The 23,201-nt window shown below is 33.9% G+C and overlaps 2 protein-coding genes across 2 annotated transcripts; both read left to right on the forward strand.

Annotated features, from left to right (window-relative positions):
- The first annotated feature begins 354 nt into the window (after positions 1 to 354).
- Positions 355 to 3,890, forward strand: LOC105317539 (uncharacterized). Its single transcript, XM_011414198.4, has 3 exons — positions 355 to 858; positions 2,517 to 2,669; positions 2,834 to 3,890. Exons 1-3 carry the CDS (start codon positions 636 to 638, stop codon positions 3,364 to 3,366), a joined length of 909 nt encoding a protein of 302 aa, XP_011412500.3. The 5' UTR covers positions 355 to 635; the 3' UTR covers positions 3,367 to 3,890.
- Positions 3,891 to 13,164: 9,274 nt separating this feature from the next.
- On the forward strand, positions 13,165 to 21,378 carry LOC105341828 (receptor-type tyrosine-protein phosphatase epsilon). The gene is made up of 11 exons (XM_066066518.1): positions 13,165 to 13,288; positions 13,577 to 13,646; positions 16,151 to 16,418; positions 16,553 to 16,640; positions 17,656 to 17,732; positions 18,163 to 18,199; positions 18,737 to 18,837; positions 19,274 to 19,393; positions 19,615 to 19,763; positions 19,879 to 20,014; positions 20,105 to 21,378. The coding sequence occupies exons 1-11, from the start codon at positions 13,243 to 13,245 to the stop codon at positions 20,195 to 20,197; spliced, it is 1,185 nt and encodes a 394-aa protein (XP_065922590.1). The 5' UTR covers positions 13,165 to 13,242; the 3' UTR covers positions 20,198 to 21,378.
- The last annotated feature ends 1,823 nt before the right edge of the window (positions 21,379 to 23,201 follow it).

Consider the following 23,201-nt stretch of genomic DNA (forward strand, 5'->3'; position numbering starts at 1 on the left):
CACCTCTTTTCAGTGGCATGTGATAGATATGACTGAATTTTTATACATTTTTTACGCAAGTGTGGGAAATATAACTTCAAATAGAATATTTCGAGTATCTAAAAAATGTCATTCAATGAAATATGATATATATAACAAAGTCCCCGTATTTGTTGAGGCATCAACGGAGGGAGGTCATGGGTGTCGACAGAGGTCCGTACACGTAGTAATAACAATGGATACCATGGTTCATTGAATCCCTTTATAGAATCGAGAGTCAGGTATATCGTAAAGCGACCCGAGTGAAGGATAAAAAAAAAACCCCGTTCCGGTTGGTGACCATTCAACAAAACTAGATTCGATGTGACGTAGCTCACTAGAGGCCGTTTAATTTATAAACAAGAAGGGCGTGACTTTCACCTGGAGCCAGTGTGTGTACAGAAGATAGTAGGACTGATAGCGAGGCATAGACTGGCCACATTATCTTCTGTCGGACTGCCTAGCACAACGTCTGCCGTTTTCGGATAATTATCGTCCGCCATTGCCACATATGATCGGCTAAGGAATTTTAATTCCCAATACTGATCAGATACAGGGCTGGCTTTGTAAATGTGTGCATCCTTGACTTTAAGAAAATCCGTGATCGTTTGAACAAAATGGCTTGGCCAGGTGTGTTGAAAGTGGCATTTGTTCTGACTTTGCTGGCCTTGTTTTTCATTACCGTCGGGTACCTTTTACCGTGGTGGTTCGTGGGAACCAACTATTACCTGGGAGTGTTTTACGGTCTGGTCTGTAACCCAGGGGATATATCTAGTGGAAACTGTACTGTCTTTTCATACTATGACCTACAACGGGAAAATTCGGATGCAGCTGCTATAAGTAAGTATCAGGTACATATGCATGTGTATATTCTAAAGGTAGGCAGAAACGCGTCCATGCCATATAACATGTATTATATATTTTCTCTAATACTGGCTTTTCGTGTATGAAAACATAGCTTTTATTATCATTTTTTTATTTCAAGAAATTATATCGCTCTGCAGGTAAATGTACATAACAAGGAAGACGTTTCAATAATTTACTCTGTGTTGTTCCTGTAACTAGACCTTTATCATTAATTCAAACTGACGGATACTTTGACTGCAGTGACTACATACAGAGTAAATCATATCTTTAGATGTTTGTTATGAAATAACAATATAATATATTCTCCCAGTCTCCTGCCAATTCAGTCTTTTTTGTGATCGCTCCCTGCTGATTTACATACGTTGTCAGTGAATCAGTGGGAGGGCTTGTCTTCTAATGTAAAAAGTGAATTTCGGTGGACAGCACCCAGGTGTGAAATTATATGCAAACATTCAGTTTGTCAGTAAAGTTATTCAATGACAAAACTTCTTGACTTTAAAATATTACGTTGGTCGCCACGTTTCCTCCAGCAATCCTCATACCCCTATGGTACATGTACATGTGGCTAGTGGGATTTTACATGTACCTGTGTGTGGACAAGACCCCTCCCCTCACTGCAGTCACCCCTTCCCTCCCTGCAACTATACTACGCGCTATTTTTGAAGACCTGTCATATCATACCTTAAAGAACGTAGGTGTCATCGACAGGCAATCATATTATAAATATGTAAAGTTTGCTTGATATCGGATCAACAAAAAAATACCATAGCTTTGATGAATATTTAATACCAACACCTAGTCAGTGATAACTCCGAACAGCCCCCCTTCCTCCAGGTCCAGAGAATTAATCCCTATACAAAAGTTAACAATCCTTATTTCTATACTGTGAGACATTTTGATGGACGAATAAGAACAACCTTCCTGTTAGTATGATTTTGTGCATGTATTTAATGAAATCTACGTACATTGTATTGCATGTGTGCATGTGTGTGTTTAGGTGGGTTACTATAGCTTATCATAGCGCGAAAGGAAAGCTCTTTTTGCTAAAACAAGGACCTCTGTTTTATATGCACCGACCCGATTTTGCTGAACAAAAATTTTATGATAAGATCGGCCCCATACGTATTTCAATTATTCATGTTTTTGTCAACAAGAGAAACATTTACATACCTGACATGTGTATGAAAACCACACACTAGCCCTTTAACGATAATGAAGTCCCAAAACGACGCTTAAAGCGTTGTTCCAAAACAGTTGTTGATGTGGAAGTTCCTAAATTCTAGACGACAAAATAAATACATGTAGTACCTATATTGGTATACCTGACAATGCAATGCATAATGACATTTCATATGCACAGGTTCAATGCATTTGTATACAAAACCTTTGGAGACTTCATAACTGAATGCTTGTACCTAGCATCATTAAACTGTTTTTGACAAACGATCTGAAATATGGTTAACATGCAATCTAGATTTTGATAATAATATGAATTGATTAGAAAATGAAAGGATGTGGAAATGTACAAAAACTGTTAATTTGTATATGGTATGTAATAATTAAGTCAATAACATTGCCACATAACATACTAATTTCATTTTTATTTAACTTTGGTTACATTTTTCTTTCAGTTGTCAATAATTTCTTCCTCATCATACAAGTCATCACCTCAGTCGTGGTAGGTCTGACTCTATTTGCCAGCCTCATTCTTATCGTCGGCGCATGCGGGAACGTGAAGAGCAAATGTCCATACGTACTAGCCGCCATCTTTCAATTTTTTGGAGGTATGTAATGTTACTTGAAGACAGAACACTTTATTGTCGATTGTATCACTTACGTTTTTTCCTATCCGAAAGATGATTTTCGGTATAATTTCACATTTATTAATGAAACCAATGAGCAGCCGTACAAATAAAGATTTAAAACAAAACTACATGCTTTTTTGCAGCCCTGGTTGCTGGCTTGACTGCCGGTGCCTTCGCCTATGTCTATGTCGTGATTGTAGTCGTGTCAGAGTCCCACAAGGCGATTGATGGCAAAGTCTTCCCATACTCCATCCTTTCGTTCGGACTTGGTGGGTTTATTCTATTCATCGCTTTTATCTGCCTGGCTATCGCTACATGCACGTGGAGAAACATGGATGACGATGACGACGATGATATGAGTCCGCCCTATCCGATGGCGGAGTACGGGAAGAATGGCTACGGCAACAGTGCCTACACGAGCGACAGTCGGCGCAACGATTATGTAGTCCCCGGAAATGCTCAGAAATATGGCTACGATTCTAGATACGAATATAGTAGTAACTCTAAAAATGACTACAGCAAGTCTAGAAATGACTATTCAGGATCTAGGAATGACTATTCAGGATCAAGGAATGACTATTCAGGATCAAAGAATGGTTACCAATCTAAGCAGGATTATCCATACAGGAATGACAATATGTACAGGCCGTACAATAACTCCGGGTCTCGGTACTGAGACATTGAGTCTCAGGGGGAGACAGAACCCGCGGGAGCGGCGATTGAAATTACCAATTAGCGACATCTGGCGTTAACGTTCGCAATCTGTACATATATAATAGAACGGGTAAATATAGTATGGAGACTTTCTATACAAGATCAGGAAGTTTTACATATCTGATGTCAACAGCGCATATAAGAAATGAATGCAAGCCAGTCGAACAATAGAATTGAATGTCAGATGAATAGCTGAATAAGAAAGTTGTGTGCTTCTATACCATTTCGATATTGAATATCATTTTACTTATTTGCGAGTGACAAACATACTGTAAACTGTAATCATAAATAGAAATAACACCCCAATCACACAGGACAAATTAAATGTTGGCTTGAAAGCGGACGCTAATAGAACGCTCTGTGTCCGATGTGTGTTATTTTTGCAACAGAAAAATGACTTAATTTCTTTTATTTTATAATTATATATTTTGAGACGTTTTGTACATTCATTTCATACATACATTTATTAAATGAAATATATTTGAATGTTTAAGAAATATTTTTTATACACATTTACATTACAAGGGAATTGAATGTATTTAATTCCCCGTGTATAATCCTTTGCATATAATCACAAAAATACAGCCCACGGGAGCCTGCCTGATATACCGATATGGAGGAAGTTCTGGCCCCGAGTTATCGTACGTAACACCACACGAACTTATCATTTATCTAGAAAGTACACAGAGAAAAATGCAAGTCCCACATCTTATCTGTGACACATTGGATGAAAGTGCCCAAAGTGGGCGGTGTATTTTAAATTCTATCATTTATTTAACCATTTAGATAAATATTACACCCCATCGACCAGAAAAGAATATGGAATGAAAAAGACCGCTCATAAAAATACCCAAGTCTGTTCAAATTTTAGCCATGCTTTTTAAAAAAGTAAAGTCCTCACTTAGGACAGGCAATTAACCAAAGATACTATAATATAAATAGCCCAATTTGGAACACGGAAAACAAACAGTAACTTAATAAGAAAGCTGAAAGCTATACGACGTCATCAAATATTTGATTTTGCGAAGAGATACTATAATTTTTTCATGATTTCCTATTGACGTTATAATGAAAAGTCTTATTCCAACAAAAATCTAGTATAGTATGTACACACAGATACAGTCCGTCCATCATAAAGTTACATCCAGTACTTTAGTTATGAAATAATGATATCATATATGCTTGATTTTGTTATGTTGCGTATAGAAAGTGTCATATGGTGCATTTTGAATTGATTTGTAGATTCATATCTTTATGTCAAGTGAACTTTGGCGAGGTTTGACGGAGACAAGTGTGTAAAAACTTCACCTGTTCCTTTACAACATCCAATATTGATTATCGCACAGACTGTGCTTTTTATGAGAGCCCTTTGTTCGTGTGATATCAGCATCAGAAGGAACGGATGGCGTAATGAACAATTGATCCAGCAGACAGAGATAAATGATGACTTCATCTTTAGATCGAAGCCAATCTTTGCCTAATTAATAAAACATTGTAGACAACATGCTTGACTTTTGATCATCAGGTGAGGTACAACTCCGATGTGTTTTTTATCATTAGTTGCATACACATAAATATAATTTCATATTATAAATTCTTTCATTTTTGTCAGTAAGGGAGTTTACGTAAACAAGGGAGTATGTGGCATAGTCTTCATACATTGTTTTAGAAAACAGTTTCTAAAATATACACAGTTTATCGAGTAAGGTAACAGGTTCAAATGACTGATTTACCATTCACTAGCCAAATATGGGGTGGTGGGTGGGTTGGGAGTACTAGGAAGAGAAGGGACTTTCTATTTGCATATATACTACATGTAAATTCATGCGTACATGTACCTATATTCTGAGGAACTAGCTAATGATGTCCATATTTTACGGAAGGATGGCTCAATAACCAACGTTTCAAATCTGGAGAGAGGGCCGGACAACCCCCTCCCTCTCCTCCCCCTCCCCCCCCCCCCCAAAAAAAAAGTTATGACACAAAGAACGCGTAATGGCGCACTATAATTCAAATACAAAATGTGGTGCATTCTCTTCTATATTTCTATGGATAGTGCCCATGACGCATTTTGCAGCATATAAGATATCGTGAAGAATGTATATTAATTTTAAAAAAAAAGTATCTTAGACAAGGTTATCTAATATAATCTTTAAAGGCCGAAAATGATTCATCGGGACCACTTTCTTTTCCGAGGTATATGTAGCATCTTCCAAATGCTGTTTGCACGCAAACAGGAAAGTTAGAACAGTTTGATAAACTATAAAAATTGTATGAAATCGTCGTATTAAAAAAAATCAAAGTACTGAAAGTACTGTTAGACGGTGGCGTCGTTTGAAAGTGGCATATTACATGTATGATAATTATTGTAGACGAAAACCGCGGCCAATACCGCAAACATGTACTAATACGTAACGCTTACTCGCACAACTGGTCGTGAGTTTCCTACATGGATAATTCTGTGGAAATCGTAGCTGTGATCTCAATCCACTCTTTACAAATGCTGTGTCTCTTGGTCGTCATCTTTCGGGGAAAACCCATAGATTTATCACAGTAGCCTTTGTAGTGTAGAAGTTTGTATCTATATGTTTGTATCTATATCAATTGACATTAAAAACCCGTTTTCGGTAATACTATGTATTTTCATTGCTCCAGAATGACTCATTAAATATGTGGGTTGCTACCAAATATTGAATGAATAAATCCAAAGCGATTTCATCACAGTACGCCCAAATATTTGATTGTATAAAGAAGGGGAATCTTGAGGTTTTTTTTCCCTTTTGACCTTTGGGATGACCCTGCAAAGGGGAACAACTTTTGAAAGGTTTGGATTGGACTATTGTGCTCTAAATATATTGTAGATTTCTCAAAGTAACGAGAACAAATAAAGCTTTGGTATGATAAAATACTTACCAGGTTTTTACTAACTATTTGGTCATACTTTAGTATGTTTATTGTCCCTCTTGACAACATTTTCCCTCAATTTCTTCACGGGGAAATTCACACTTGCTTTTGTCCTCATAGTCAGTTAATACATTTACGTAATGGGTTTACAAGAACCTGTTTGAGAAAACTGCTTTTGGAATGCACGTCATCATGAAACAGAAGAGTGGGTAGAGTCAATCAATCTTCGACTTTGGAGGATGATTTCCATTTGCTCACAACGAAAGTGAATGAAAATTTGAAGAAAAAAAATCATACAATATTCAGTCGCGGCAGTTTCATTATTCAACGTTTTAATAAAGTACATTTGTTCTACTGTATTTAGCTAATTCATTTTAATGAAATCGGGAAAGTCACATGTATATTTTATTGCTTCCCAGTACACTTTAACACGCACAAGTTACTTGCTACATTAAAATTTTCTCGTAAACTTACAACAAATATTGATTAATTATTCAAAATAAGTTTTTTAAAACCAAACAAACAAAATCCCAGTTGAACGCACGTTTTTCTGACCTGACAGCTGTGTATATAAAGATTTTATTCTTTGCATGTACTAGACAATAGATCTAGGGTTCGCAAATCCCGGCAATATTTCCGGAAAGCTATAGTTCTGTAGCTCAGCAGAATACTACAGTCATCTATGAAGCACATTTTTTTTGCCTTCATGTTTCATTATTTATTGCAAATATACACTACGGCCGATGTAGCATTGCTTTGAGTGCTGACACTTTCTAACCGGTGTGTATTTCAATTGCGAGTCGCAACAAACTTGCGCATTTATATAGGCCCACCTATTTGTAAATGCATGTTGACAAAATGGTGCTAACACATGGAAACAAATGTCAAAGAAAGCTCATAAGAGTTGTACTCGCGAGTTAAAAATTATTTGAGAACAAACGGGGCGATGTTTACGTACATATGTAAATAATGTTATCTGTTAGTGAAAAATCCCCCCAAGTCCAAAGAAAAGATTTTCTAATACATTTAGCAGGGACGGGCTCATATGGATTTAAGTCACTATTTGTACTTCGCTCATCGAATTGCGTTATTCAGTTCATTGTGAAAAAATTCGACAGAAACTCTTTAGTTAACAAAATTATTATATCTTACATTACCGTTCACAATGTACCATAAATGTACTAGTATATGGAATATCGCATGAGTTGAACCGATTTTTTTTTCTCACAAAAAAGCTAGCGTTTGCTGCAAATTAGAGATACACGAGCTGACACGCCGTGAAATCAATAAGACGTTTTACAGCATATGTCTTCAATTCCTTATTTGCTTACAAAAAATCTGAACTGAAAATCTTTGAAACATCGTAAAATGTGGTTTCTTTATATACATGTAAAATTGTAAAATGGCGACTCGATTTGCACGTGAATCTTACAATCCGACGTCGATTAGCGTGTTTGAGAGAAAGCCAGGAGCAAGTAAAGCGTCAACATCAGTAGTAAATATTGTCTGATGAATATTGAGGTGCCTGTAATAAAATTAATGTTTCTAAAGACTGAGTGAGTTACAAAATAAGGTACATTGTAAATCACAGGTCAGTCCAAAATTAAACACATTTGTATCGTAAATTGAAAGTTGTTTGTTTGTTTGAAAACACATGCACACTTGTACAAGAAAGTGTGCCATTAATCGGTTGAAGTTCAATAAAATGTAAATTATGTAATATTCATTAATTGTCAGTATCTGTTGTATTCTTTGGAATTAGCTACAACAAAATAAATATACTGCCTCAACTAAAACTAATGCGTTGAAAATGACTGAATTTATCGATGAAGCAAAATTGCTGAAATATGAAATGGCAAACTAGTTTAAATAGTATGTTTCTGACAATTGTTTACATCATTAAAAAAAAACAAGAAGCAATTATTGTGAGATATCTTGACCAATTATCGCAGTGATATAGCTTATGCAGTCGTGATACAGAGTTAAACGTCACAACTGGCAGTTGGTGCATAAATTATTAATACCGCGTAAGCAGACGGGGTAATGGCTCATTTAAAATAAAACACAATTTCATACATTATTTAAATGTATTTTCAAAATAATTAGCAGCTATAATGCTTAAAACATCTGATAAGATGAAAATTAGTTCTCATACTGAAATCGACACAAAGATAAAACATTGCATGTAACACTGCATACCTAACAGAGTTATCGTCCCTTATCCGCTAGGGTCCCCGTGAGAAATACTCTTCCGGCCAGGACCGTAGCAATAGACCGTGGCTATTTTTAGCCACCGTCTAAAAATTAGATGTCCTTTAAATATGTCTGTTTTGATGGTAGGTAACAAAATAAAATTCATTCCATTTGGTCAAGAGACGAATTAACTGATTTTAATTTATTTTTGCCTCTTGTATAGTAAAAGTATAAAAAATGAATACTGATGAGTTGCATAACTCGATTTTGTGCGAGTTATGCAACTTTGTAAGACCTTTACATAAAAGAAGTTTAAAAAACATATTTCAGTTATGGAAACCAAAAAGGGTCCACAGGTGCCTGACGTTGAAAATATTTTTTTTTATAATAAGATTATTTCCTCTACTATAATAGTAATAACAAGGTTCGTCAAGGTCACTATCTTGAATTATTTAAACCGGCTCATGCAAAATTGATAAGTACAAATATCTCTGTTCGCCATTTACTATTCGAATGTGTATATACTTGAGCATCATCCATATGAGTTAACGATAACAGTCTTCAGCTGTTCATATCCATAAAACCAGAAAAGGGAGAAAATCATCGAACTGTTGACCTGTCAAACCGTCAACCTCCATTGATAGATAATTGATGATTTCTTCTTATTGACTTTTTAAAAAATATATTTCATATTTTGATAAACATTGTAATTTAAATTGATGCATATAATTAACCAATTTACTCATTATAATTTCGAGGGAACTATTTTTGTCTTATATATATACAATCATATTCTTTATTGCTTTAAAATTGCTAAAATTTGCCATTTTTCTGTTTTGGTCTCCGTTACCATGGCAACGGTAGCCCGTAGCAGCTGATAATTACATAGAATTGATCTTAATTCATACGAGGTGGATTTTTGATTAATGATATTTGATTATGTCATGCTATACATTTATATTTTTTTGTTACAAGTTATAGACTTTCTATTAATTATGTGGTTTTAAAAATAAATCTTTTATATTTGCCCACTGTTTCAATCTGATATTAAAATATCCGACTAATTGTTTGGTGATCGGCCATAATTATGCATGTTGTTTTAAAATGAAAACAAATGAAGAATATGGTACATGTACTTTCAGAATTACTAGTGTAGCAACTTAGGTAAATATTTCAGCAAGATATTTCACTTGTGGAGACAAGCACCAAATTTTGCATCAAGGTTCCTTGAACATTACTTGATAAAAAAATATCGTTGGCCATTCAAGTTTTGGTCATTTTCAAGATGGCCGCCTCTTGTTTCAAAATGGCGTCTTTTTGTTATAAAGTTTTCATGATATTTTAAATATTTCTGGGTAATATTTTTATTTTCCGTGAAATTATGAAGAAGAATATTTTGTATGATATTATTTGAGGTTCATGTCCAAGATCAAAGCACTGTCATTTTTTCGTGTATTCATGGATTGGGATACGGAGTCCGCATTTGTTGGGGCAGGTAAAATGACAGCATGGCAGGCTGAAATGTGTTTGAGAGCGTTACAGAGGTATTCGAATTCTTAGGTTCTCCTTGTGACAGTGTGATAGAACATAGAATCCATTTGTACACATCATGTACGTTCGGTCCAGCACTGCCAATAGAGTAAATAACACGCGTCTTGACCTATTTGCTCATAAGCAGCGTTCATACAATGGCATCCCTCGATCCCTCAAGAGCTGCTCTTGTAGAGCATATTAAGATCTGTATTGCAAGCTAAACATTCATTGGGTCAGTCACTATGCAAGTGACAAACCCCACCATCCCCTTCCAGATGGGGTTGGGATAAAGATTGCGGTTTTCGGATTTCACACTGGACATCCTTACCACCAATGGCGGCTTCATGTTAAGAACTACTGAAATGTTGATGTTTTAGTTGTTCTGGGGATTGCAAATGTTTCAAGTCCGAATTATTTTGCACTGCTCTTTGCAGCTGCTACTGCTCAGACGATTAGATCATGTACATTCAAAAATGAACTGCAGCATGTTTTTAAACGCATGCGCAGAGTGTTCATATATGACATGAACCTCAAATTATATCATACAACGAATTCTTCTTCATAATTTCATAGAAAATAAAAATATTACCCGGAAATATTTAAAATATCATGAAAACATTATTAAAAAATACGCCATTTTGATATAAGAGGCGGCCATCTTGAAAATGACCAAAACTTGAATGGCCAACGATATTTTTTTAATCAACCTTGATGCAAAATTTGGTGCTTGTCTCCACAAATGAAATATTTCATCCACTATCCGCTACACTATATTTTTTGCCAATTATTATTGATCATTTAAACTGCTTATTTCCGTTTATTTTTTTTTTTATTAATATCACAGAAAAGTTTGATCTTGTCAGAAAGATTGAAAAGGTGACGAGATTTTATAAAAGAATTTAACAAATAAATTCATAATGAATTTTTTTACTTACTGCCAAAAATCGTGATGCTATTTTTAACAAAACGACATTAACACTGTATTTGATGAATTTCCTGTTGTTATTAAGAAAACATTCTCATGACTGTTTGTTTCATGGTTTTAAGATGATCTTTCCACTTTGGAGGTCCAAATAACAATGGAGATGAATTAAACATTAACGGTTAGCGAACGCTGAACGATTGCTGAAGTCATACTGAACGCACTGTGAGACCATGATGACCGCTTTGTGAACGATGACTGCGAACGGAGCGGAGCGGAGAGCGCAAATCATTCTGTGAACTGTGAACGCACGGTGAACGAATGGTGAACGCAAAGTGAGCACACGCTGAGCAAATGGTGAGCGAACGCAAAAATGGGAAAGTAGAACGTTTCAGGGACTGTACCATTTACACACTGTAGCCCCTTTTTGAACACTTTGACTTCAGTGGAGCATGTATATTAATAAAATGCGTGTACCTTAAAATCCGGTAGTTTTTATTCTTTAAGTTACTATTTCTAGAAAGTTAGCAGACAGAAAAATCGTAACTTCTGGGTTTGAGTTATTCCCCTTTTTAAATTTTTTTGGGGGCATTCGTTTCCGGACAAAGGCTCTGAAATGGACTGTAGCAAATAATCCAAAGTTAGAACTCTTTAAAATTGACACTTTGAATGTTGTCCTCTGATTTTTGTATTTTAGATTTTTCCAATTGTACCGCTTGAATTTATTTATATAATCGAAATCTATTTTTAAAAATTGCTAATTTTCACTATGTTTTTGCTTCGTATTTTTTAGTTTGAAATATTTTCTAAATGCATATATAACAAAAGTTGTGCATAAATTAAAGGGCTTTCATGTGAGACCAGCAAAAAGGGGCTGGCCCCTTAAAGAAGGGACCTAGGCGCCCGGAAAGTCTTTGCTGTATAACTAAAAAACGATACATGCTACGATATTGATGTCGCTGGAAAAGTTGTTCTTCATTATCTTATCAATCTAATTGTAATATAGTATTGTTTGGATATTGCGCAATATGAGAGTTAAAAGCTTCCCATGAAGACATGCATACCTGCTTTCATTTTGCTAACAGGGAATAGCTCCCTGTGCGTAATAGTGTTTAAAGTCGCAGACAATACTTTTCTTCTCTAAATATATCCCCAACTTATCACAGACATGCCTTTATCTGTTTTACGAGAGGTTGAACTCTTAAATACTCTGTAGTCTGGGGGTTATATTTTTTAATACATAGAAAATAGGCATAAACTAATTTTCAAGAGTTCAAATTTATTTTCTAAAGCCCTGATTGGTCAGAAGTTAAGGAAGTGTGAAAATGACCTCCTATGAATTCATGTCAGACCCTTACAAGTGTAAGGAGAAGGGGATGGTTTTATTAAGACTGATTGACAATCTTTTCTTGACCTGAAGCTGTAACGGAAGACCTCGTCGATGCTTGCAACGAGCTCGGCTCTAGTTTTATATATATCTCGTGATAAAACTTAAGATTCAATTGTAGAATATTCAATTCCACTTTCCAATCTAAAACAGCATATACAAGAGACATCAAACAGTTGTAAATGAACTGTGAATTAAAACAAAACAGATCATAAGACTGCTGAAGAAGAATATAAATGTAATCACAACACTGCTATAGGTTTTTTTTTTTAAGAAACAAAACAAGAAGTACAAATCTGCATCAACAATAAAATTCAATTAACGAGATGAAATTGGAAATAAAGCAAAATCAAACAAATTTTCATTAATAGGTGGAAAAAGCGGGTTCAGGGACTATCTCATGATATCGCTTGAGGTTCTTGAATGGTATTTCTTTGTGGAGATGTTAGAATACAACAAACATGATTAAGAATCTGTAGAATCTATATAAGAATCTTTATGTGTCCTGTATGGTGTATTATTACACGTAACGTGTTTTCAATGTTGGATTAACAAACACACGAGGACCTCTTGTTCAAATAAATACAGTATAGTTACAAAGCATTTAATTTAATTTCTATCATTTTAGTTGTTTCTTTTTGACAATCCAAAGCAATTATCATAATGTTTTTTAGTATAATCATAGGCTGGTTGAAGCAAGATATGATTTGTCGATTGCAGATATTAAACAAAAATATTATGCCACAATATTATGCTACACTATTTTCTCTAATTTATAAACAGGAAATAAATGTAACATTCTATCGCTCACTTCCCATTCCCAACATTTAGATCAGAAAAATTCCAAATCTTCCTGTTTCGTTGCATTAGGAGCTGTGTGATTTTTCTTTACGGAGTAAATGGGGAACACGACTGCTACGCCGACAGACGAAGACGGAGACAATCGTAAGTAATGACAAAGAGACTCTTTACTCTGAATCTGTCATTCATTAAAACTGTGTACACGGGATCAACTTGTGTCGATGTATAACCCGATAAACACACTGTGTTCTAGTGAAGAAATTTTAAGCAGCTTCAAAACTGTGTTTATATTTTTTTTAAATTATAAATTATTAGTTTTTACATAAATCATATATTAAATTGATCGATTATGTACGAAAATATGTGACAGTTAAATGTTTTTCTATTACTTGGTTTCCTATACAAATTTCAAAGAGGATTCTATTTACCTAGCTATGCTCCTGGCTGCACTGTTTGCCGTCATAATCCTTCTGTTGATTCTGATCATACTGTTCATCAGAAGGTAAGTCTAATGATTACTGTAATTGTCGATTCTGATCATACTGTTCATCAGAAGGTAAGTCTAATGATTACTGTAATTGTCGATTCTGATCATACTGTTCATCAGAAGGTAAGTCTAATGATTACTGTAATTGTCGATTCTGATCATACTGTTCATCAGAAGGTAAGTCTAATGATTACTGTAATTGTCGATTCTGATCATACTGTTCATCAGAAGGTAAGTCTAATGATTACTGTAATTGTCGATTCTGATCATACTGTTCATCAGAAGATAAGTCTAATAATTACTGTAATTGTCGATTCTGATCATACTGTTCACCAGAAGGCCAGTCTAATGATTACTGTAATTGTCGATTCTGATCATACAGTTCACCAGAAGGCCAGCCTAATGATTACTGTAATTGTCGATTCTGATCATACAGTTCACCAGAAGGCCAGCCTAATGATTACTGTAATTGTCGATTCTGATCATACAGTTCATCAGAAGGCCAGCCTCATGATTACTGTAATTGTCGATTCTGATGATACTGTTCACCAGAAGGCCAGTCTAATGATTACTGTAATATATTGTCGATTCTGATGATACTGTTCACCAGAAGGCCAGTCTAATGATATACAATTATTTAATGCTTGAGCAGTCAATAGACCAGAATTTTTTCCCTTGGTGCAGGGAACAGCTCAGTATATGATCTATTGCCCTCGGCCGTTGGCCTCGGGCACTAGATCATACTGAGCTGTTCCCTGCACCAAGGGAAAAAATTCTGGTCTATTGACTGTTCAAGATTTAATAATTGTTTTATTACCTAATTCCTTTTTTAGTTTTCCGGGTTTACAGTTTGCATATTGCAGATGGTTGTCGTGCCATTATGCAATATACTAACAAAAATTTCATGTTTTACATGCACCAAACTTGTTGCATGCATTACAACATTTCAATTTAATATTAGTTTACACAAAGAAGGAGGTGTCTTCAACCCATTAGATTTTAAATAGTCTTTTACCTTATATGAGGCTTTAAAACTGTTGATTTTTTGATACTCCATTTTGATAACATTGAATTTGGTTTCACCAAGTACTAATCAAAGTACCGAAGAACTGACGGGAGTTGATTTTATCGATGTTTATTTATTTTAAAATCAATGATATGTTATTTTGCATGACAAGTACAGGTAGTTTTTAATCTGTATTTGAATTACGCGCATTTTTATCATATGAATTTTCGGACTTTTTCGACACAAGAATGTTGATAAAACCCCATATATGATTCATGTTAAGTAATATTTAAAAAAAAAATAAATTCAATCAAACTATGTATCAGTGATAGAAATATTTCTGGAAAATTTATGGATCCAAGCAATATTGAACTCTCATCTCGTTCCACCAAACGCTCGGCTATCGCCGTTAATCCCCGACAAGCAAGAGAGACAGCCGAGCGTCGAGTTGAACGAGACTATATTGAACTCTGGCGTAAAAATACATACAACTACAAAAAATATCTAAATTGTTCGTACCATTTAAAATCTGACTATTTTCAAGGTATTTATAAATATGTTTCCTTGAAAAACAATGCTTTAGCATAAATTATTTCGAATTTATCAATTATTCTCAAGAACTAATTCTTGTTAGCGGCGATGATTTGTGCTTTGGTCCAAACACTGTTTCACTTTCGGTTTGTCAGAGTAACTGCATAGGAGAGTTGATTAAAATCAACTCCCAAAACAGCGTCGATGTAAAGGAATATACATTCCATGAGAGAGGATGTAACAATATAACATACACGCGTTTTGATATACGTTGTCGGTCCAATAGATCACAGTCTACTGACCGGCGGTCTAATAGATTGCAGTCTATTGACCGGCAGTTAAAAATAGACGCAAATATTTAATTTGTAATAAAACAACAAAATCCCTTTGATTAGGTAATGATACGTACTATTGATCAAATAATAATGTTTACCAGAATTAAGTGTTTTATCATTTTGTTTAGTAGAAAATCAGACTAATATTGTAGAAAATTTATACTGATTACAAGTGTATTTAAACAGATGAAATAACAAAATGTTTTATTGTTGTTACTGATTATTCTATTATATCAGAAGGACTTAAAATAATAAAGTAACTTTGGTATATTGGTATTTAAAAACTTCTTATTTGGTAACTTGTTGACAAACCAATCAATATTTTAATTGAAAAATATTGTGAAACACTTTGTCGATGGAAATGACCTTTAACCGATAGTGACCTCTAACCTTGACCTCGTTTTCTCTGATTCGAACATATTTTATTGTATATACATAAGATACTCGTTTAGTTTTAACGCCATAAATTGGTACAGTTTAATGCCCAGTATTTAGGCAGTTTTTTTTAAAATATTTTTTCTCGATCATCTAACCGTGTTTTGAAAAATCAAATGAAAGTAATAAAAAAGTTAAAAAAAACCCAAATGCATTTGAAACTTAAACGCTTGTATGATTTAAGATGTTTTAATAAATTCGGAAATTTTTAGATGCATAAAATGCCACAAGAAGAGAGCAGCGGCTGTACGATACATAAATCCAGCTCTGTCTTCTTCCGACACACAGCATCCTCTTATTGATGAGCGCGTCACCATAGTGCTCGAAGAAATCGACCACAACAACGTGACTCCGCAGGATGAAACACCGGAAGTAGTTGTTGAATACAGTAATCTTAAGTCGTACCGTGTATCCCTCGACCAGTTTATCAGGGAGGTGGACAATAAACGTGAGAAAGATGGATTCCGAGAGGAGTTCAAGGTATTAAATGCTGATCAGTCATTTTTTTTTTACACTTACAATGGATATTTTTTTTTTCGATAACTGCTAACATTGACTTTTTATATTTTCAAGATAATGATGCTCGTTTTCACTTTCAATTGTTAATTTGATAGGAAATTCCAAATGGATTGTTGGAACTTCACTTTGCTGCATTGAAAAAAGAAAACAAATCAAGAAATCGATACAAAAAGGTGTACCCTTGTAAGTGTAGGATATGACGTTTACATAAGTGAGTAATTTTAAAGGCTCTGGCGACGGCACTTGATAATTCAAAATGGAGATAGGAGACGGTAATTAGTCTCATACCAGTAGAATCAGAGGAAACTATAGTCTTTATTTGTCCTAACTAGGTTTCCAGACATTTTTTTGGTTATGGTTTGATGATAATTTGGATTTGTTTGAATATGATGTGGACTGTTCCAAAGCTTAAAAGTAAAAAAAAAATATATCTTAATTTCAACGTTGAATTATTTAATTCTGGTTGTAACGCGATTTCTGATTGGCTAGAAATTATTTTATATCGTATAAAGAATGTTGCCTACGTCATAGTAAGACTAACGTCAAAAACGTATCAATACGCCTGACGTTACGTTTGAATTTTGTACAATTTTACGTCATTTTAAAGGTCAAATGACCGTTTTTATCTAAAATAGAGAGTAAAAAAAATTAAATTATAAGCAATGAATTCAATATTTATTAGTTTTATACGATATAAAATGGTTTGAAACAGTTTACGCTTTTTTATAAACCGCTTTGCGGTTTATAAAGCGTTAATCCCCAAACCATTTTATATCGTATAAAACAAATACATATTGAATTCATTCCTTAAATAAATGTTGCTATTAATGAAATTTAATTGTGATAACTCAAACTCTATTTTAATATTGGGAAGAGCTGGTCATCTATCATTTGTGCGAGTATAACGGTTATTTATTAAAAAAAAATCCAGATACGCGCTTAACTGAAAGTGCAATGTTAAAAAGTATTGGTTTGTTTAAGTTACAACAACAAAATACTTATTTACTTTAAATTAAGCACGTACTAGGCATTTGACGATTAAACTTTAAAAAAATTTAACATAGTGCTTATGTCTCAATACATTCTTGTGCGGATATCAGTTACAATGTGTTAACATTTTCACATCTGTCAGTTCTAAAATTTCCTTGATTTTCCAAAAATTATTCCCTGGCCTAATTGAACCTTTCCTATTTGGCAGACGACTATTGCCGTGTTGTCTTGGATACCGATGATAACACCGGAGGGACTGACTACGTCAACGCCTGTTTTGTGCACGTGAGTACTACGTACCGAATAAGTTCCTCGTACACTCTCATAGAAAACAGGAAATAAAAGGCTCATTATAAAACCTGTGTACAAACATAATGACTGCTATTAATTAGAGTTAGTGGAAAATAAGTAAACAAGGAAACTCTTGAATAGTTCAAAGAGCACGTGCATATACAGAGTGAAACAAAAGAGAGTAGCAACAAAGGAATGAAAACAGAAAAAGACCCCATGATAATAGCAAAAGTAACGCACTTCAGCGCCATTAAAACGATTTTAATATCTGAGATTTAAAAAAATAGAAAATAAATGCAAACATTATTCTAAGTTTCGATTGTTTTCACATTTTTAAGGGCTTCAATTTTGACAAAGAGTACATTGCTAATGTAATGCTAATGCAAACCTTATTCTCAGTTTCGATTGTTTTAACATTTTAAAGGGCTTCAATTTTGACAAAGAGTACATTGCTGCACAAGGTATCGTAACTTATACCCCTTTTAACCTCTAACAAAGTCAAACTATAGTCATATAAACGTTTGATTAAATATCAAATAATATAGACCGTAACAACAAACAACTCTATTTCGCATGGCACCAAATAACAACTACTGATATTGTGCTTATACGTTTAAAATATACTGATGATATTATAGAATCATCATAAGATGCTTGTTGTAAATAAATACCCCGTTTACTTAACAAAAACAAAAACATGTAAGAAGTATCTTTCGTTTGTACTTATTATCTTTTTAAAGTACATCTCTTATGATAAAATACCCAATCATAATGTCAGAAAAAGATGAACAATGTATGTAAAAAGATATGTTAATAGATACATTGGCAATTATTCATCGTTTACATTTTTTTTTATAATTTTAAGATCACTATCAGTATATTATGTTTGATGAATCTAAATAAACACATTAGCAAAACTGATACAAAATGTCTGATGCTGTGGAAAAATTCTGATCATTATGTAATTTGAATATTTATGGAGATTTTCTCATGATTAGGTCCATTCACGAACGAAACTCTCCTGGACTTTTGGCGACTGATCTGGCAGAATAGATGTACACGTATTGTCATGCTAACCAATCTGTTTGAAGGGGATCGGGTTCGTTTCGCTTTGTAGAATTTTATTAATACTTTAACGTTTACGTTTTAGCTAAGGACACTCAGTGCAATTAAACCATTTTCCCCCATAGAAAACAGTTGATATGAATAAATTGACGAACAAATTTTGAGACAGTACACATGGAAATTATGCAAAGTTTTAGATATTATCAGATAGTTGGTTAAAAAAGGCCATTGGTTATCGACACTTTCTCGCATTTTGAAAAAAGAAAGAAAATTAGTTGTTATTACGTTTCAAATTTAGCTAAATCTCTGCTATATCTAGTTTCTACATCGAGTTTATCTAAAAATAAAATTATTTTAAAAAGGAAATTGAATATATTTCACTATAGTAAAACTTTGATTCAAGAAGTGGTACATGTATTTCTGATTCAAGTCAATATATTAACCGATATTTTTTCGACCACATTTGGTAGATGAAGTGTCTCCAGTACTGGCCAGAAAACGAAGACATGCGCTTTGGACCTTTCCTGGTCAGATCAGAAATGCAGGACGTGTTTGAACAGTACACTGTCAGAAGACTCGTGGTGGAGAAGGTAAAGTGACCATCTTTATTCCGCTTTTGAACTAAAAAGGTGAATCTTGAATGCGCTTCTTTTGAATGTCTGCAAGTGTGTTGACATCGTTTTAATTGTCTCCAATCAGACTAACCAACCCTGTGTGTTGTTATTACTGCACTAATGAACAGTGGGTTAAATATTGTAGGCATCACGTATGTACATGTAGATAAGTGATTCAAAATGTATCTGCCTTTCAGGGAGACGAGAAAAAACGGGTGACCCAGTATCACTTTACAGCCTGGCCGGACTGTCGAGTTCCGGAAGATATGGACACGCTGTTGGAGTTCCGGAATATTGTCATCAAAGACATCGCGCCGGAAGAAGGACCGATCGTTGTCCACTGCAGGTGACCTATTATATGAAAACGCCATCCGAAAATTTTTTAAAAAAGAAATATATACATGTATGACTTATGAAAAAGAAAAAGATAATAAAATGGTATAATTGTATTTTTGTTCTAGTGCCGGAATTGGTCGCACCGGGACATTTATTGCTCTAGACTACCTGCTGAAGGAAGTGATGACAAAAGATAGTATTGACGTCATCAATTGTGTATCAAAACTGCGTCAGCAGAGGGCGTTTTCGATTCAGACAGACGTAAGAGAGTCGTTTTTAGTTTCCAATATCTTTTTTTGCTCTTTACTATGTTTGTTTTGGTTTAATCAATTAAATACTTTTTCCCAACAGATGCAGTATGCGTTCCTACAAGAAGCGATTGTTCACGCTCTCACCCATCATGATTATCTTACTGGGCCCTTCCTTGAGGTGGATGGAATGTGACTAACGAGAATAATCTAGGTCTAACTCTTAATTTTCAAACGGGAATGATACCAACTACCAAAGGGTTCTCCCGATCATTGAGAAGATATTAATTAATCAGATCAATACTTATTGATTAAAATTTAAAAAATATGATATTTTGCCTGCTTATGGGCGTTAAAAAGGCAGAAAAAAAATGCAGATTAAAAGATAAACATCTGATCTTTATAATAAAAATCCAAATCATAAATACAAATTAACGTCACTGCCATATTCGGATCTGGGATAACCGCTGGCCAGTATTCTGATACTTTAATTAAAATTATATGACAAACATGTTCTGCCATTCAGTGCCATAAAAGTCAAAGTCTATAGTGTAGAGAATCAGTGGAATCAATTGCGACACCCTACAACCACCTTGCTGGACGAGTATAATAATAACTGTGGGAGATTTTGTATTTTAGACGACATTGTACATAATTACACTTTTTTATACATGTATATTTTGCTATATGTTGCACTTTGTTGGTTTTTTGTTGTTGTGAAAATATACATTGTTTGTCGCTTCATTATGTTGTAATATAGTTATTTTTTCTTAAATTTAACTTTCTTTTGTGCAAAATGTTTTATCTAATAAGTCAAGTCATATTTTGTTGTAATTTGATTTGTGTTAAAGTAGGTTATTATCTTCGTTAGAAAATGATATATTTAGCATTTGTGTTGTAGATAGTGTAAATAATGATTTTATTTTGTACTTGTGGGTTAAGGTTTTCATAATTCATAGCTGTTACGATCATGAAACCATACAATAGAAGAATGCTGGAACGGACTGGAATTTGTAGTTGTGTGCATACATGTTTATAACTTTCAAGTTTTTTTTTTAATTTTGTTAAGAATATATCGTTTTATTTTTTTAAGCAAGAAAACTAATATTATCTTACATGAAATGAAGAATTTTGAATAATAATATGGAAAATTAAAATATCTTTTAAACACTATCCCATAACTACCTCCTGCCCTCTTCCCCAGTTTTGCGCACTTCAAGTTTACATTTTGTTTCATAATTATGCATAAATAAGATATATGCATGAAAAAGAGAAAGAAAAAGCTGCTAAATCTGACACTTTCTGTGTTATTCTAAATGCTGCTAGTAATTACGGATCAAATCTTCTGTTTTCTTAATAAAAACTAATTTTTGAAAATTCTTTTTGTCATTTTCTAATCTTATATGCATACTCTACCATGTAGAGATAATAATTTATAGCATAGTGGGGAAACTAAGCATTCGGAAGAAAAGTAATAAAACAGCAGGCATGTTCACGAAACTTTCCTAAGATATAACCTAAGTGGTTCCTAAGATATGACTTAGGAAATAAGTTAGGAACATCCTAAGATCAACTTAGGACACGTCTTAAGATGTAGCTCGACGGTTACTTAGGAACATCTTAAGTTAGGTTATCCTAACCTTCTACAACCATTCTTATTTTTTACATATATTCATTCAGATCGAATTTGAGAGACTTGTGAAGGGATGAATCATGAAACATTTTGCCAGAGAAAATTGTACGTCTCGGTAGTTAACACAATAGGCCTAAAACCAGTAGTTTTAATGTATACATTTTAAGAATTTTACATTTACCTAAATATATATCTGTGACCAATAACAATTTATTTATTTTTTTAAATGACCCCCCCCCCCCAAAAAAAAAATATTCAAATAAAAAATATCACAAGCCCCCAAAAATTCAAATTACTGTTCTTTTTTTAAAAAGAAAATATGTATCAGGACAGAATTGGCTTACAAGCAAATAATTATGTAAACAACACGTGTGTATTGTCATTTGATAATTAACATTTGAGAATCTTGTCATTCAAGTACATGTAATACATAAACACGCGATTTTCGTAGAATTTGAAACGTTACATGAGGAAACACATGTACAAACACAACCAATTTCCCTTTAATCTGCAATATGTTGAATACACGAACATGTTAAATAAGAAATAAGTTGTAATATATCTTTAAAATATATAAATACAGTTCATTCAACATTACAAATTTTTTAAAGACTATTTTTTCAGAATAAATTGATAAAAATTAGGAATGATCACGCATGGCCTATATAACCCGATGTAAATTTACTTTTTAGCAAAGGACATTTAAATAATTGTTATCAAAAATTATTATGATCAAATAATCAAAACAATGAATGTAACTCATTTAGTGTACAGTGAAGATAAAAAAAAAGCAATTGAATCATTTTCATTCGTCAAACAGATATATTATTTGCGAAATTTTTTTTCTTAATTTGTCAGCTCCAAGGCAGGCATGTAGGAACGGGGAAGTGGTGAGAGTTCGGGGTCCCCCTCCACATCATTTTGTTAAAATGAACATAAATGATAGAATAAATGACTATGCCCCCCTCCTCCCGGATTAGGAGTTTGATGTTTGTCGAAAATGCTGGAACTGTGGAAAATATTGCTTTATTCTACCGGTCTTAAGAAAAGTCTTCACAACATCCCAATATCCCAAAAATCGTGATTTTATAGCTTTAGGATGGTCTTAGGACAAGAAAGGTGATGTCCTAAAGTTAGGACAAAATTATGGCGGTTCCTAAATTTAGGAGAGCTTCGAGAAACAGACTTAAGACTAAGACGTATCCTACGATGTACTTAGGACGCACCTTGGTCCTAAGATAGCTTCGTGAACATGCCTGCAGATGGTTAATTATATCACTGTCGTATATGTCATTTATATGAAATTACAGTACTACAATCTTATAATTTTATGTGTAAAATTAATTTTACATTTAATTAAAATGTTAGTTTATCAGATTTAGCTGGGGATAGCACAACTCCGATTGATATGGCTTAATATGTAATTTAAAAAAAATATTAATCATATAAATAACTCTCTGAGTCTGACAATGATGAATACAGATTAGACTATGGGATAAACCATCTATTCATTAATATAGAGTCAGTTTGAAGTAGCAAAAGTTATTTGGACTGAGTGGAAAAAAAT

This window comes from Magallana gigas, chromosome 7 (assembly GCF_963853765.1).
Source record: "Magallana gigas chromosome 7, xbMagGiga1.1, whole genome shotgun sequence".
Classification (NCBI taxonomy): Eukaryota; Metazoa; Mollusca; class Bivalvia; order Ostreida; family Ostreidae; genus Magallana; species Magallana gigas.